This window comes from Aspergillus mulundensis (genome assembly GCF_003369625.1).
Source record: "Aspergillus mulundensis strain DSM 5745 chromosome Unknown scaffold_4, whole genome shotgun sequence".
Classification (NCBI taxonomy): domain Eukaryota; kingdom Fungi; phylum Ascomycota; class Eurotiomycetes; order Eurotiales; family Aspergillaceae; genus Aspergillus; species Aspergillus mulundensis.
This window is the reverse complement of record NW_020797892.1, coordinates 695127-709988: the sequence shown is the minus strand read 5'-3', so window position 1 is coordinate 709988 and position 14862 is coordinate 695127. Positions and strand designations below refer to the sequence as shown.

The following is a 14862-nucleotide window of genomic DNA, read 5'->3' as shown; positions in this document are numbered from 1 at the left end:
GCCCGGCAGATCTAGTCAAGCGACTATCGTTCACTACTCGGTTGAAACGCTTCTTGCCCCGCAAGGTGGTCTTTGATAATCGACTTACAGGATCCGATGTGTTAGAAAAGTCTTGAACACAACAGAAAATCCAGGCAGACGGCGTTGTTTAAGTAGAACGAGGTACATCTATGACAGCTACATCCGAGGCAATTTTCAGTCCGCCATATCCGCATTTCCCGCAGTCCTATGGAACCCTTGGCCACCAGCAACCTTTGTTAGTCGATCATGCTATCAAGTGTTTGAATGCACAATGGGGTAGTGGTAGGATGTTATGAAAGTGACTCCTGTTCAAGCTGTCCTCAGCTCGAATCATCCGCTAATCTCTTTCAAGATAAATTGCCGATCGCGTTCTTTGCCTGTTTTAAGAGCATCAAATCGTCCGCGAATATGGCCGGAAAGGCCTTCTAGCGACCAAAGCTCGCAATTTCTGTCAAATGAATTTTCGGCACTGATACTTCGCTTCAATTCGAGCCATGGTCTCTATCAGAAAAGGATTGACTGTGCCACTATGCCCGGGCATGGCCTTGATGTCACTCCCGCGGGGATCTATGAGAGTACTATGCGGCCTTCCCCGCGTCACATCTGCAGAATTCGCGGGGCTGGTAGGCACCCCGTAGAACTGCAAACTAGTCTATGTTTCTGGACTTTATGCGCAGCCTTGTATTAATGCTCTACTTACGGTCCAGTGCGCTTAGCGGATGCCGTCTGGACGACTGCGAAGCACTAGGTCCAACGAAGAGCAAGCTAGTCTCATTTGTGGCCCTTGTCTAGCCCAGAGCTTCTAGGAGGTGATACCTTGTCCTAGGTAGTCATCTATTTGCCTGCGATGTCGTGATTGCTGTCCACACGAGGAACATAAGAGCCGGCTTCTCATCCACGATCCGTAGTTTAACAACTTCAATAACGACTCCAACTTCCTTCGACCTTAGTGACATACTCGGGTCTTGAGGGGCTTCATTTCGTGATCATGGGCCGGAAGCTGGGTTTCTTCAGGGCCATCTATCTGGCGTCGGCCAGTTGCATGGGCTCTTTCGCTTTCGCCTTTGATACTGGCGTGATCAGTAAGTCTCAATGTCCGGTTGTAAGACCTCGGAAAGCTGTTTCTGATACTGTATCAGGCGGCGTTCTCACTCTTGAATCATTCCAGAGAGACTTTCGGTACTCTGAATCGCAGAAGACCACGGTCAATTCAAATGCTGTCTCCATTCTACAGGCTGGTGCCTTTTTCGGCTGCTTCCTCACAACGCCTGTTGCATCGCATTTCGGTCGTCGATCTGGCCTGGTTATCAGTGCGCTTATATTCACCATTGGAACCATCCTACAAATCATCAACGCCCACACACTGGCGACGTTTTATGCAGGTAGAGTGATTGCTGGTGTCGGGATCGGTGCGGCGACTGTTCTGATTCCCATGTACTCGGCAGAAATGGCCCCAAAGGAGATGCGCGGACGACTTGGTGCTTGTTTCCAGTTGTTCTTTGCCTTAGGTGTCATGATTGCGTACTGGGTTACTTTTGCCGTGTCCGAGACCCAACCGTCGGAGTCCAAGCAATGGCAGATAGCGCTGGGCTTGCAGCTACTACCATCCACTCTGTTGCTGATTGGAATGGCCACAGTCAAAGAAAGTGCCCGATGGCTGGCGGCCAAGGGCCGAAAAGAGCAAGCGTGGGAGTCCCTGAAATGGGTCCGGGGTGGAGAAGACACTCCGGAGCTGCAACAGGAATTTGACGAGATTATGGCGGGTATTGAGGAAGAGGCACGCGTTAAAGACAGCTTCACTTGGCGTGAGCTTCTTCTGCCTGCAAATCGGTACCGAATCTTTATCGCCGTTACGATCCAGCTATGTGCCCAGTTATCAGGAAATACTTCCTTGGCATACTATGCCACCCAGATCTTTTCAGCTGTCGGCGCGGGAAGTTCGGCCAAATTAGTGACAGGCTTCTTTGGCGTGGTGAAGGTTGTAGGCGTCAGCATCTTTCAGTTGTTTGTCATTGACAGGATTGGACGAAGGGTACCATTCATGGTTGGGGCCTTCGCAATGGGCTCATTCCTGCTTATTATCGGGTGTGTGCTTGCGACCCATTCCCCGAGCTCGGATGGAGACAGTTCGGCAGCGACGCCGGCAGGAATTGCCATGATTATTATGGTGTATGCGGAGGCATTTAGCTTCAACATGTCCTGGGGTGCGCTTCCGTGGCTGTATGTCGGCGAAATTTTCTCGAATCGACTGCGAGAGGTCGGCGTCACCGTTGGAGCGGCATCGCAGTGGCTGTTCAATTTCATGATGTCTCAGGTCACGCCACATGCCATCGACAACATCGGCTGGCGAATGTTCTTGATGTTTGCCATCTTCAATTACGCAATCGTGTTATACTCGTGGGTATTTCTGAAAGAGGTGCGTTCTCCGGTCCTATCCGTTAGCTAAGCTTTGGCTAACCCCTTGTCCAGACACTGAAAGTCTCGCTCGAGGAGATGCAGGGCGTCTTCGGAGCAAGTCCCGAACGAGACGGAGAGCCCATAGTGGAATCTCGGGACAACACGCCCAAATAGACTTTATAGCTTCGGTCATGGTCGGGAATTAAAAATCCTGCGACGACTAGTCTGCGAGGGAAACGAATGAGAGGGAGAAGGACCGCTTAAGTTTCTCCCTCGGAGATTCCCGTCTGCTCAGGTTGGTTATTCGCCCGGGCCGGCGGCTATATCTCGCTTGTAATATTCGCTCTCCATCACTTTCCTTATTTCAAGCTCCACGCCAGATCGATGACCACGCGCTCTGGCCATCATACCCCTCTTACCCCACACCCCAGGAACTTCCCCAGATAATGTAGGTAGGCACAATGCCACAAACAGCTCCATGAAGCATAGGGATGGCCATTAATCCCTGCTTATGAGTGACATGTGCCACAGAGTTCAAAGAAACGGACCATGCAATGAAGATGCCAGTCCGAACGCCCGTCAGCTTTCCAATGTAACCTCCGATACATTTTACTAGCTTCATGCTCTGTCTACTGATCTCCATCGACACCGAGCTCCTGTCTAGTCTTTCCTTCTGCGTGATTCTTAAATATCCTTTACCAGCCCATCCCTGCCGTCTCTCCTCCTCTCCACTCTATCACTGCCTATATCTGGCAATGGTCCCACCGTAACGTGGAGCCCACGTGTCTACCATCCCAATGAGTTCATCCTCGGACACCGAGCGCATCACGCGCCCTACCGACCCCAACGGCCTCGTCCTCGAAGCCTGGGGTCAGGGCCTGATGGTAGGGTCCCTGCTGGTGATGGCCGCAGTCACTGTGTGCAATATGAAGAAGCACATCCTGCTACATAAGTTGATTTTCGCCGAGGTACGTACGCTCGCGAGCAAAAATCCGCCTCTATATCCCCCGGTGAGCCGGCTACAGCGCTGACCTGAATCCCCAAATGGAACAGCTCATCCTCGCGATCCCCCACGGGACCTGGATCTTCTCGCACGAGCCCATCTACGGGTGGCACCTGTCCGTCAGTGCAATCCCGCTGAATGTGTCGTGGTCTCTGCACAACGTGATCGCATGGATGAAGAACAAGCCGTTTTTCTCCAAGCGCGTCTCGCGCATCTATATAATCACTGTGATCCTGGTCCAGCCGTACTGGGTGCTGGAGATCTATGCGAACTTCACATACTTCAACAATATCAACAAATTGTTTTTGACGACGAGGCCAATGGAGCCGTTGTTTCGGTGCGTCTCCAACCTTTTTCCTATCCACCTTTATTCTTTCACCGGTCTCCATATCCGTAAGCTGACATTGGCCGTGGCGGACAGAGATCCGTGGTGGGTGATAACGACGATCTCGCTGTTCTATACCATCAAGCGCGAGTACAATTTTGGGATCACCGAGCTCGTTACCGTGAGTCCGCGGTTCGGGATCATGCTTGCGTCCATGTGTCTCTCGCTTGCGTTTGTTGTCGTCGACGAGTGCAGCGTTCTCGGTGCCTTTAACAGCGCGTCGCTTCCTTCGGGAGTGCAGCCGTTCTGGAAGGTATGGACTGACCTGGATATCTGAGGACAGACAAGGACTTGGCTGAACTATTTAGTTATCGTTTATATTCAAGTGTCTCTGTGATACGGTTATCCTCGACGACTTCAAGACCGCGCTTGACCGGATGCGGTCACATTGGTTCCAGAAACAGGTGAGGAGTGGCGATATAGTGCTTCATGGGGGCTCGGGACAACGCCAGCTAGGCTACTCCGGGAGGGCCGGAGCCGATGAAGATTACGATATTGAACTGATGTCTAATGGCGAGCGGCACGACAGCAATCTGGGGAAAGTGGACAGCGTTCCGCGCGCAATTACGAGGGATCATATAACACGGTTGCCCTCATGAGCGATGAAGCGGTTCGGAGAGCCGAACCTGATACCCAGAAATTGTAATGAGGCGTTCTTGGCTTAAAAAGTATGTACACCGATCTTTTTTGCAAAATTGTAAGATATATTTTTTCTCTATATAAAACTGGGTATAAGCTGCAAAATGCCCAAATCAATGCTGCTTTCAGAAAAGCCAGAGCTTCCACAATAACCAAGTTCCGTATGTTATAACAATGGTACCGATGGCAATAACTCCAGCCAAGAGAGCCATTGTCAGGCTTGGGTTAGGGGCGGGAATAGCCCATCGAGTAGGATGGCACGATGGTTCTTATCCTAGGACAAGGTTGCTCAATTTCGCACTGAATTTCTGCATAATAGTTTCTAGTATGTGCGGAAACTGCTAGCAGGGAGTGCTTCGCCAGGCCGATTGCAGTGGTCAACCCAGAAATAAGGAGAGATCTGGATTTGTCGAGTGACATTCATATCAAGCGTGATGAATGATTTATATGATCTTCGGGGTTAATCGAAAGGTTCCCGTAATAGGTATGGTAGACACCTTGCGTAGTAAGAGTATGAACCCACAGATCCAGCAGTGCTGCTCGCAGGGAGATTGGTATGCCGTCCAGTGCAGAAGGTGAAGAATAGGATCAAGAAATACCCGATTTGACCGCCGAAACCTGTACATGATTTTGTCTGTAAACAAATCACGCAGGGATGGATCGGGCTTGGGGAACAGCTCCAGGAACATCATTGAACCAGGGATGTCGTAGCGCATCGACGGCACTGATTCGTAGGTCCGGTTGAAGACGTAACATACACCTAAGCAGGTCGAGACCATATGGATCAATCCTAGGAACAACATGTCGCAGATCCTGTGGTCCATACACCGGAAAATGGCTTTTGTATTCGGGGAACTGCGAGACACCTGGCCAAGTACGCTCGGACGGTGTTCCCATAACACGAAAGATCCGTTGTAGCTGATCCTCGTTTGTGGTGCCCGGAAACAGCGCGCGTCCAGTGAACATCTCCGCAATGATGCACCCTATGGACCAGATATCGATCGTGGTATTGTAGGTGCGGCTGCCGAGGAGCACGTCAGGCGCGCGATACCAGAGGGTCACCACTTCATTGGAAAACGTGTTAACCGGAATTCCGAAAGCACGCGCAAGGCCAAAGTCAGCGAGCTTGAGCTGGCCCTTGGCGTTGATAAGTAGATTCTGGGGTTTAAGGTCGCGGTGGAGTATCCGATTGTCGTGGCAAAATGCGATACCCCGCAGCAGTTGGAAGGCAAATGACTTCACTATCGCAGGCTCAAGCTGACCGTGATTCCCATGAGTATCCATGTACTTCTTCAGGTCCTGGTCCATATACTCGAAGACTAACATGAGCTTATTCTCAGTGTGGACGACATCATATAATGACAGGATATTATCATGGTGTAGCTCTTTCATAAGAGAAATCTCGCGGATTGCTGTTGAGGGCGTCCCTTCTTCCGATTCGAGGTGGATCTCCTTCAACGCCACCATTTCCCCTGTTTGGCAGTTTCGGCCTTTGTAGACCTGGGGTAGGCGAGTTAGGATCAGGATCGTGGGGAAGAAAGGTGGCGGGATAAGAGTATACCGTGGCATAGGTTCCTTCACCGAGCTATCGTAAAAGGTCAGTCTCATGCTTCAATTATCTTTCCTGGCTGGAAATTGCTTACTTTCTCCAGTTGCTGGAAGGAGCTGGGGTGGGTTCGGGCCATTATGAGTGTGGAGGGAGGATGAATGCAGATAGATATTGAATAAGAATGAGATAGCTACGAATACAAGCAAGAAAAATAACTGGAGCAGCGAAAGTGGCGGTTAATTGACGAGGAGAAGAGGTGGAGTCTGGAGAGAAAAGGACGAGGGGAGGAAGCTGAAGAGTCCCGGACAGGGGCCCAGGCCTGCCAGCCCCGCTTGTTCAGGCGCTTATGGCAGCTACACCTCTCTGGCACGTCTTTTGCAAACATTCTTGCGATATACAGTGTTCCGTTCGGCTCAAGAGTCTATGGCACTGTTCTGGAAGTCCTATTATTCCGGCGGGAACAAAGACCTCTGTGATGGTAGGGCGTCTGATGCGGCCATTGTTGGACTGGACCTCGGTATCCCGCAGTGGCTCTGGAGTCCGAACCATGCGGCGATTCATCAGGCAAAGACATCCGGACGCCAGGTTGAACAAATGATATTGAAGCTCGAATCCAGGAACATGGATGCGACGGTGGTCATCATCGAATGAGCGATAATTCCACAGGTTAAACTCGGTCGAGTCGGCAGTCGGCCATCTCTCCGGACTGCGTTCCCCGCATTTTGAATCCCGGCTCTCTCCAACCTCGTCTTCCTCTTCCTCATTCTTCCCCAACTCCGAGCTCCAACTTCTTCTTCTTCTTCCTTGACCATCTTCTATATAAGTCAATCTCCTCTCAAAAGCCGACCTTCGCAGTTCTATTTTCCTTTCCTCCAACTTACCACAGGATGGTACCTGCAATTCGCGTCCCCGCTTCCGCGGCCAGCAGAGCCCGCAACCTGCTGCGCACCGTCCAGTACACACACCCCCCTTCATGTCCCTGCCATTCGAATCCCAATCACCACCATCATCACCGATCACCAACGCTAGCTGACCATGTCCGACGACACATGGCCACTCCTCGCGACGCATCCCGGGAGAAAGAGTATGCCTTTGAAATGGCGGCCTCCAGTATCCGGTTTGGGCCTGGTGCCACAAAGGAAGTCGGCATGGACTTTGCAAACATGAAGGCGAAGCGAGTCTGCGTTGTTACAGACAGCAATGTTGCCAAATTAACACCCATGAAGCAGGCCATTGAGGGTCTGACCCGCGAGGGCATTGAGTTCACAGTTTTCGATAAAGTTCGAGTTGAACCCAAAGATAGCTCGTATGTTCCCTTCAATCTCACATGGGTTGACCATAGTCTAATGTGCAAGCAGAGTCAAAGAAGCCATTGCCTTTGCCAAACCCTACAACCCTGATGCCTTCCTCGCTGTCGGTAAGTAGCACTCCTTCTACCCTTTGTACAACCAACTAAGTATCCAGGTGGTGGATCTGTCATCGACACCGCGAAGCTCATGAACCTCTACACCGTCTTCCCTGAAGCCGACTTTCTCGACTTCGTAAATGCACCGCTCGGCAAGGGCCTCCCCGTCACCAGGGCGTTAAGGCCGCTCGTGGCCGTACCCACCACGGCTGGCACAGGCTCCGAAACCACTGGCACCGCCATCTTCGACCTCGTCTCCAAGGGCGCCAAAACCGGAATCGCCCACCGCAACCTCAAACCCACACTGGGAATCTGCGATCCTCTTAACACACGAACTATGCCGTCAGCCGTACACGCCTCCTCAGGTCTCGATGTCCTCTGCCACTCGCTCGAGTCATGGACGGCGATCCCCTACAACGAGCGAACCCCACGCCCCACAAACCCCATCAACCGCCCCGCATATCAAGGCGCCAACCCCATCTCTGATATCTTTTCCCTCCAAGCCCTCCGAGATACCGTCAAGTATCTTCCTCGCGCTGTTAAGGACCCCGAAGATCACGAGGCTCAGTCGCAAATGCTTCTCGCCGCTACATTAGCCGGTGTTGGATTTGGAAACGCGGGTGTTCACCTCTGCCACGGCATGTCATATCCCATCTCTAGCCAGAACCCAGGCTACAAGCACGCCGGCTACGACGTCGACCACCCTATCATTCCTCACGGTGTCTCCGTCGCCGTGACTGCTCCGGCTGTGTTCCGGTTTACCGCGGCTTCTAACCCAGATCGCCATCTTGCCGCTGCAGAGGCCTTTGGTGTTGACATCTCCAATGTAAAGCGTGAAAGTGCCGGTGAGGTTCTAGGCGAGGCGCTGTCCAGATTTCTTTCCGACCTCGGTGACCAGCCTCTTGGTCTGAAGAACCTGGGCTTCAAGTCTGATGATATTGAAGCCTTGGTTGAAGGAACCCTTCCCCAGAGGAGGGTGTTGATGCTCGCTCCAAACCTTAACGACGAGGTGGAGGCTGAGAGAGATGAGCTGAGGAGTCTGTTGGAGCAGTCCTTGGAGTACTAAACTGACGTATATAAATGCGTTACGCTTTGGAGATTATCTTTTCCATAGTTATATATCCTGAGACTTGTACATCTTAAGTGCCAAATAATCAATAAAAAGGTTAAAACTACCTGAACAAAGTGAATGACATAGACTGTCGAATATGACAATTATCAGATTCACGAAGAACAATCAATGACTGACAAAAGAATACTTGAATTCGTGTACCGTAGAAAGTCTATATCATTATGCAACCATTTTCAAACGTTAATTCTTCACCCTTGAACAATAGCAGTCCCCATCATCCCCATAGAAGACGCGATACGATCTAACCAAGTTACAGCAAGAAAGTCAATCCTATTACTAGGAGCCGCAGGCGGACCCCGATCCAGCTCCGATACAACGCGAAACGACAGAGCCGAACTGCCATTGTGTCCCGACGCGGCTCTCGCAAGTCTACGGAGCAGACTTTGCAGCACACTAACGGTGCTTTCAGCCCCCTGGACAAGTAGAGAAGGTCCACTTTCCCCGGTCATCATATCTTCATGCGGCTGGTGGGAATGTGAGCGCCTATCACGGACCATGCATTCCCGTAGATTTATGGATGCCTGGAGCAGGTTGCTGTTGGTCGTTTCAACGCGCTGATAGAGACCTGGGATGGCTGCTATAGCAGAAGAGGAAGGGTATTGATATGCGAGCTCTAGCGCCTCGCTAAGGTACCGCGGACACTTGACTATTTCCCGAAAAACCACTTCCGAAGCACGAACAGACAAAGGCCACTCGTTCGACTTTTGGGCGTCTTCAACTCCGACTCGGTGTGAAAGCTGCTGCCATTCTTCACCGTCCAAGAAACAAGGTTTGCCTTTGTAGACGGCCGTTGCGACTAGAAAGCCTCGATATGCGATGTAGCACGACCGTGCCATGCCCCTGGTGTGAGGCTGAGCGCCGCGGCTCATCATCAGCCGTCTGACCCCGTCCGCGTGGATAACCCATGCATCGTCGCTTGTCTGGGCGTACATTTCGTAGACACTAAGCATCATCATGGTGCTCAGCATAGCGTCTGACATTGCGTCGGGGGTCTGCAAGGCCCGGGCGACCTCGTGCAGTGACTGGGCGTACATCTGCCGGCTTGTTTTCAAGAGTCCGGCGTCTTGTGAGAGGTAGGCGAGATAGACTGAGCTTAGACAAGCGACAGCCGCGTCCTGGAAGACATGAGAGCCGACGTCTTGAATGACGTAGGAGGGAAAGTCAAGCCTGTCCGTTGCGCGGAAGCGGTTGTGGTAGTACATTGTTGGGAACGCCGTGCGGATCAAGTCTGCAAAGCGTTGGATATGGTGCCTTTCCAGCAAGATATGAGTGGGAGAGCCAGCGCTGGAGTAGTCTCCGCACATGGACGAATATTGGCGTATCATGGTGAGAGCATTATCACGAATCGACCTTGCTGCATCGCTAGGGGAGGGCGCTGGTCTTGGGACGCGGCCGGCAGATGAATGGTGTCGGCGTTCAAGACCAGGCCCTTCGTCTTGAAAGCGGAAGGTGCGGCGGTATCCCGGACAGGGCTGGCCGTATCTGCGGCATTGTGAACATTCTGGTGTGGCTTTATCGCACTTGAAAGGGACAATGTCAGTAGAGCCCTGAGTCCCGAACCTCAGTTTGTACTCACTTTGATCCGTCGCTCGCGACAGCGCGAGCAACCAGTGCTGTGAGGTACGCCAACCATTTGGTCCGAGTATCGATTCTCAAAGAAAAACAGCTAATGAAGGCTTTTAGACTCCCAATGTCTTAAAAGGCAAACTCTGTACCTGGTCTGAGAACAGGAACTGGTCTCCAGTACCTGGCAAGGACCATGGTTTATACCATCTTCAGCACCAGTATGGAGCTAACGACAAAGTCCTGGATTCATCGACCTGGAGATGGAGTAAGAGAACCCGAGGGACTTAGGCGTCGGCCATGGCTGCCGAATGCTGCCATCTCTATCATTTGCAGTATAGGGCTTGTTATTTTTGGGAGACACCCAATGGAGCCAATCCATCTGAACGGCAAGCCCGTTAGTCCGGGCAAGATCTGGCCCCCACGGCGTTCGCAGCATCTTGTCAAACATGAAGTCGATGCGAAAACGATGTATGATGTCAAGAAGGATACGAATTGCATTGGGTTGATCCCAACTTGAAACGATCATATTGCGTCGAGGACCGGTACACGAAGTGTTCGAGTCCTTAGGGCTAGTTAGCGCGACAGACGTTCTATTTTAATTTTTGCAAAGGAAGATCGATATGCTCCAACGCACCAAAGTGGGATCTGTATGGATGAGGCTCGTGTTCCAGCAGCGTGAGTGGAGTTTCACGAAGAGAACTGATGACATAGCTAGGGAGGCTCGATGGGGCCTCGTATTGCATTTCGCGCTATTAGCCCGAGGCAGTCATTTGTGCATCTTCCCCTCATGGAGATAATTTTAGACAATCTGCTGCAAGGGCATTCGTCAACCGAAATAAGCAAACTCTCGGTATCGAGCAATACAGAGAAGATGTTGTGCCGCAAGGGAAGAGTGACACGGGACGAGAATGGGAGCAGCAAGGGGGAGAGAATGGAAGCTGGGGTTGATCGACATCCAAGCCTTGTACCCCGACCTTGACCCCTCTCATGTTCCCCTCAAGAAGTTCACGATTCATCACCAGCCAGTATACCGGAGAGACGTCAGACTGTGAGGTCGCATCCAAAATGAGTCGCGTTCTCCAGTCTATCCTGCTGCTTGCCCCCTCCATCTCAGCCGTCGCCCAGAATCCCCTCACCGACGGTGCCACCAGCGCCTTAGCGGGAAACCCCGTCTTTCCAGGCTGGTACGCAGACCCTGAAGCACGCATCTTCAATAATGAGTACTGGATCTATCCAACATACTCAGCGGCCTACGAGGAACAAACTTTCTTCGACGCCTTCTCCTCCCCGGATCTCCTGACCTGGACCAAACATCCATCCATCCTTAACTTCTCCGGCATCCCATGGTCCACCAACCGGGCGGCGTGGGCGCCATCCGTGGCTCGTCGCCCACGCCCCGCAAACCCTGATTCAGAGTCAATTGGCACTGCTGATGCTGAGTACGATTACTTCATGTACTTCTCCGCCGGTGACGGCGCAGGCATTGGCGTGGCCAAGTCGACAACGGGTCAGCCCGAAGGACCTTACGAGGATGCCATAGGCAAACCGCTTGTGCCGGAGACTGTTTTCGGTGCGGAAGCGATCGATGCACAGCTGTTTCAGGATGACGATGACCGAGTCTGGTTGTATTATGGCGGATGGAGCCATGCTATCGTGGTCGAGTTGAATGAGGACATGGTGAGTTTGAAGGGCGCGTACCTTGAGATTACGCCTGAGGGGTATGTCGAGGGACCGTGGATGTTGAAGCGGAACGGCATCTACTACTTCATGTATAGTGTCGGCGGGTGAGTGTTGTCTGCTCGGCTCATTGGTCGCAAATGGCTAATGGGTATGGGCAGCTGGGGAGATGATTCGTATGGTGTCAGCTATGTCACCGGTCCTTCGCCAACAGGTCCGTTTTCCAGCACAGCAACCCAGATTCTCCGTGGGAACAGTCAAGTCGGCACTAGTACGGGTCATAATAGTGTGTTCACCCCTGATGGCGAGGAGTATTATATCGTGTATCATCGGCGATATACAAATGACACTGCCCGTGATCATCGAGTCGTCTGCATTGATCGCATGGAATTCGACTCCGTGGGGAACGTTCTTCCCGTGAACATAACCGTGGAAGGCGTCGAAGGAAGGCCATTGTCGTGACCGGGTTCTCTGTAAGTAGTCGTTATATTGAGGGAGTATCCTAAATCTATATATTTGACCTGGTGCTGCAAATGCATATGTTTTTGCCAGAACGCCAAAACTCCGGGGTATCTGCTAATATGAAAATAAGAATAATCATGCAAAAATAGAGGGAAAAGAAACAAAGGACGTAGGTAGGTCCATCAAAACATGGAGCTACGCTTTTTGGTCAACTTTCCTTCCTCAGAGACTCGTCGTAGCCCAAAAAAGCTACTCCGCTTGTTCTGCAGCGGTTTCGCAGCGGCTTGTGGTCCAGCCACTGGTGGCGTCAGCAAGGACATTGTAGACATCTGACCGGGCAATTGAAGATACGGCCGCGAGCCTCCGTGCGGCATAGGGGGGCGACCGTGATTATACTGAGAATATGGGCGCAGGGCTGGGTTTGGAATTTGCTGTGCGGGTTGTCTTGGAGGTAGGGATGGAGTCTGCGTGCGAGCTTTCCTTTCCTCTTCGCCGTAAAGCTTTTGTAATCGGCGCGTTTCCTTGTCGACCTCGGCCTGTCGTCTCCGACGGACCTTCTCCTCTTCTTCAAGTAGTCTTTTGGTTTGTCGTTCTTCCTCCATCCGCGCCTGCTCCTGTTGCTTCGTAAGCAGTGGACTACGGACTGGTGGGGGTTGAGGCGCGGATGGAATATCGGTCACCAGGCCTCCGGGACTGGCGGGCAGTCTGTTTGCCGGCGGAGTGGTTGTGGGAGAGTTGGAAGTCGGTGAGACAGATGCGGAGTTCTGTCTCGAGATGCGGAACGCCTCCTTGGGACTTGCGAAATAGATATCACGGATGGTGATAGCTCCAAGCAGGAGCACAACTTCTAAGCCCTTAAAGTCTTCCATCTCGACGCGGTATAGGTTCGGTTCGTACAAGGTTAGCTCGCGCAAGCTCTTAAAAATGGACACAGTGATATCTGGCTCTTTGCTTTTGGTCTTGGTTTCTGGGATAGCAGTAGTTTTTCCACGAAGCAGGCATGTAAGATCCTTTGACAGTTTGCTATCCTTCCTCCATATAAAACGCAGCTTGGGCGTCGTGTCCGCGACGGCAGGATCAATCTGGACGCGGTCAAGAGTAGAACCGGTGGGCTCCCGAAAGCTGTGCTGCGGCATCTCAAAAGACCACGAAGGCGGGCTATTCCATGTCTTTGGCTTGTAATGCACGATGACCTGTTGGTCTGGGTTGTAGAGTTGAATGGTGAAGCGGGTAGGGAGGATAGGCTCCGGCGAAGGGGCAACGCCGCCATTCTGGCGGATAGCTTCAGCGGATAGCGTTGGCTGAGTCCATTCTGGTATTATCAAGACCTCGCCGTAAACAACGTCGGGTATGTAGGGGTCGTAGAGGGCTGCGGCGAAGCGATTTTTGGAATCGGGGGACAGTGGGTCAGGATAGCGGAGGGAGTACGCTGGGTCAGGTTCGTTGCCATACTGGAGAAGATAGACGGTCGATAAATGGGAGTCCTTGACCGGTTTGAGGTAGAATGCTGCATTGATTAGTTCTCCACAAGGGTTGGTGTACGAAAGCAATTGAGGACGCACTGGGGAGATTCTCGTCGAGCATTTCGAGCCGACGCGAGAGGTAATCTATTTGACGGATTAGGGAACAGAAGGGGTGGCAACTTGCATAGGCGTAGACCAAGATGCCATTGGATCAGTTGGAGAGTATTTGGGGATGGGAAACCAAAATGCCTTTATAACAATGCACTGGCGCATTGGTTAGGAACTTACTCCGTAGGATGGACGCAGTCTCGCAGATGACGAAGCATGATCAAATCGAGTGGAGACGCTGATTGGCTGCCAACTCTAAGCCCCTCTCCGCACACCAAAAATATCACAAACCCCAGCACAGGCAGAGAAGTTCTCCCTCTGGCCAAACAAAGACCCTTCATCGACGATCGCCCATGAACACTTTCAAGCTGTCTATCATCTAAAACTCTGGTGCCTTGGCTCAGCCCCAGCAAATCGGACATCTCGGATTCTGCCTCGTATCACCATGCCCCAAGCCTTCGCTCTTCACGCTAAGCCATGGGCATAGTGTACGGAGTACGAAGTTACGAAGTGGCCAGTGTCAGCTATGAGAACTCCCTCTCTGGGGCGGAAGATCCTCCACCCTCGATAGTTTCAAAATGGCATTGACGTGGTATCAATCTTGATGCCTTGCGCGCTTTATCTTCCCTGATCAGTCTCGGGTCATGCGATCTCAATAGGATGCCGGCTGCTTCATGGCACAAGCGAACACTAGCCCCGCTCGACGCTTGCTTTCTTCCTGGTCTCCTCGTCGTCAGCACCTTTGTCGCCCGGCCAAGCCTATGCGTCCCGACATGTTCAACTGTCGAGCATCGCCTGAATCCAGCCTTCTGCTTCGCTGCCCGTGTTACACAGCTATGGTATTGTGATACGGCTTCTCTTCTGGTCTTGACGCGGTGCGTTGAGGGGGTTATAAGCCTCCCAGTCCGGAATAGAATGATTGAGTCTAGCTGAACCACTCGACGGAGTCGACCCCCGCGTATGCGGACAGACAGTCCTTTGTTCCATCTGAATGTTCAACATCTGGAGTCATGTATCAATGACCGTTCATCGTACCGAGCTTCAGACCAACGGTT

General features: G+C 52.0%; 6 protein-coding genes across 6 annotated transcripts; 3 read left to right on the top strand and 3 right to left on the bottom strand.

Moving 5' to 3' along the window:
* Window positions 1-1009: 1009 nt before the first annotated feature.
* DSM5745_04771 (putative MFS sugar transporter) lies at window positions 1010-2592 on the top strand (the record flags this gene model as incomplete). The annotated part of the gene is made up of 3 exons (XM_026746787.1): window positions 1010-1103; window positions 1161-2437; window positions 2491-2592. The coding sequence occupies 3 exons, from the start codon at window positions 1010-1012 to the stop codon at window positions 2590-2592; spliced, it is 1473 nt and encodes a 490-aa protein (XP_026604267.1).
* Window positions 2593-3221: 629 nt separating this feature from the next.
* On the bottom strand, window positions 3222-6130 carry DSM5745_04770 (uncharacterized protein; the record flags this gene model as incomplete). Its single annotated transcript, XM_026746786.1, has 6 exons — window positions 3222-3333; window positions 3395-4101; window positions 4969-5063; window positions 5204-5945; window positions 6007-6030; window positions 6089-6130. 6 exons carry the CDS (start codon window positions 6128-6130, stop codon window positions 3222-3224), a joined length of 1722 nt encoding a protein of 573 aa, XP_026604266.1.
* A 913-nt stretch (window positions 6131-7043) lies between these two features.
* Window positions 7044-8465, top strand: DSM5745_04769 (hydroxyacid-oxoacid transhydrogenase; the record flags this gene model as incomplete). Its single annotated transcript, XM_026746785.1, has 3 exons — window positions 7044-7300; window positions 7353-7411; window positions 7459-8465. 3 exons carry the CDS (start codon window positions 7044-7046, stop codon window positions 8463-8465), a joined length of 1323 nt encoding a protein of 440 aa, XP_026604265.1.
* A 254-nt stretch (window positions 8466-8719) lies between these two features.
* Window positions 8720-10164, bottom strand: DSM5745_04768 (Zn(II)2Cys6 transcription factor; the record flags this gene model as incomplete). Its single annotated transcript, XM_026746784.1, has 2 exons — window positions 8720-10051; window positions 10108-10164. The coding sequence occupies 2 exons, from the start codon at window positions 10162-10164 to the stop codon at window positions 8720-8722; spliced, it is 1389 nt and encodes a 462-aa protein (XP_026604264.1).
* A 998-nt stretch (window positions 10165-11162) lies between these two features.
* Window positions 11163-11885, top strand: DSM5745_04767 (uncharacterized protein; the record flags this gene model as incomplete). Its single annotated transcript, XM_026746783.1, has 1 exon — window positions 11163-11885. The coding sequence occupies one exon, from the start codon at window positions 11163-11165 to the stop codon at window positions 11883-11885; it is 723 nt and encodes a 240-aa protein (XP_026604263.1).
* Window positions 11886-12418: 533 nt separating this feature from the next.
* Window positions 12419-13820, bottom strand: DSM5745_04766 (uncharacterized protein; the record flags this gene model as incomplete). The annotated part of the gene is made up of 2 exons (XM_026746782.1): window positions 12419-13743; window positions 13799-13820. The coding sequence occupies 2 exons, from the start codon at window positions 13818-13820 to the stop codon at window positions 12419-12421; spliced, it is 1347 nt and encodes a 448-aa protein (XP_026604262.1).
* Window positions 13821-14862: the final 1042 nt, after the last annotated feature.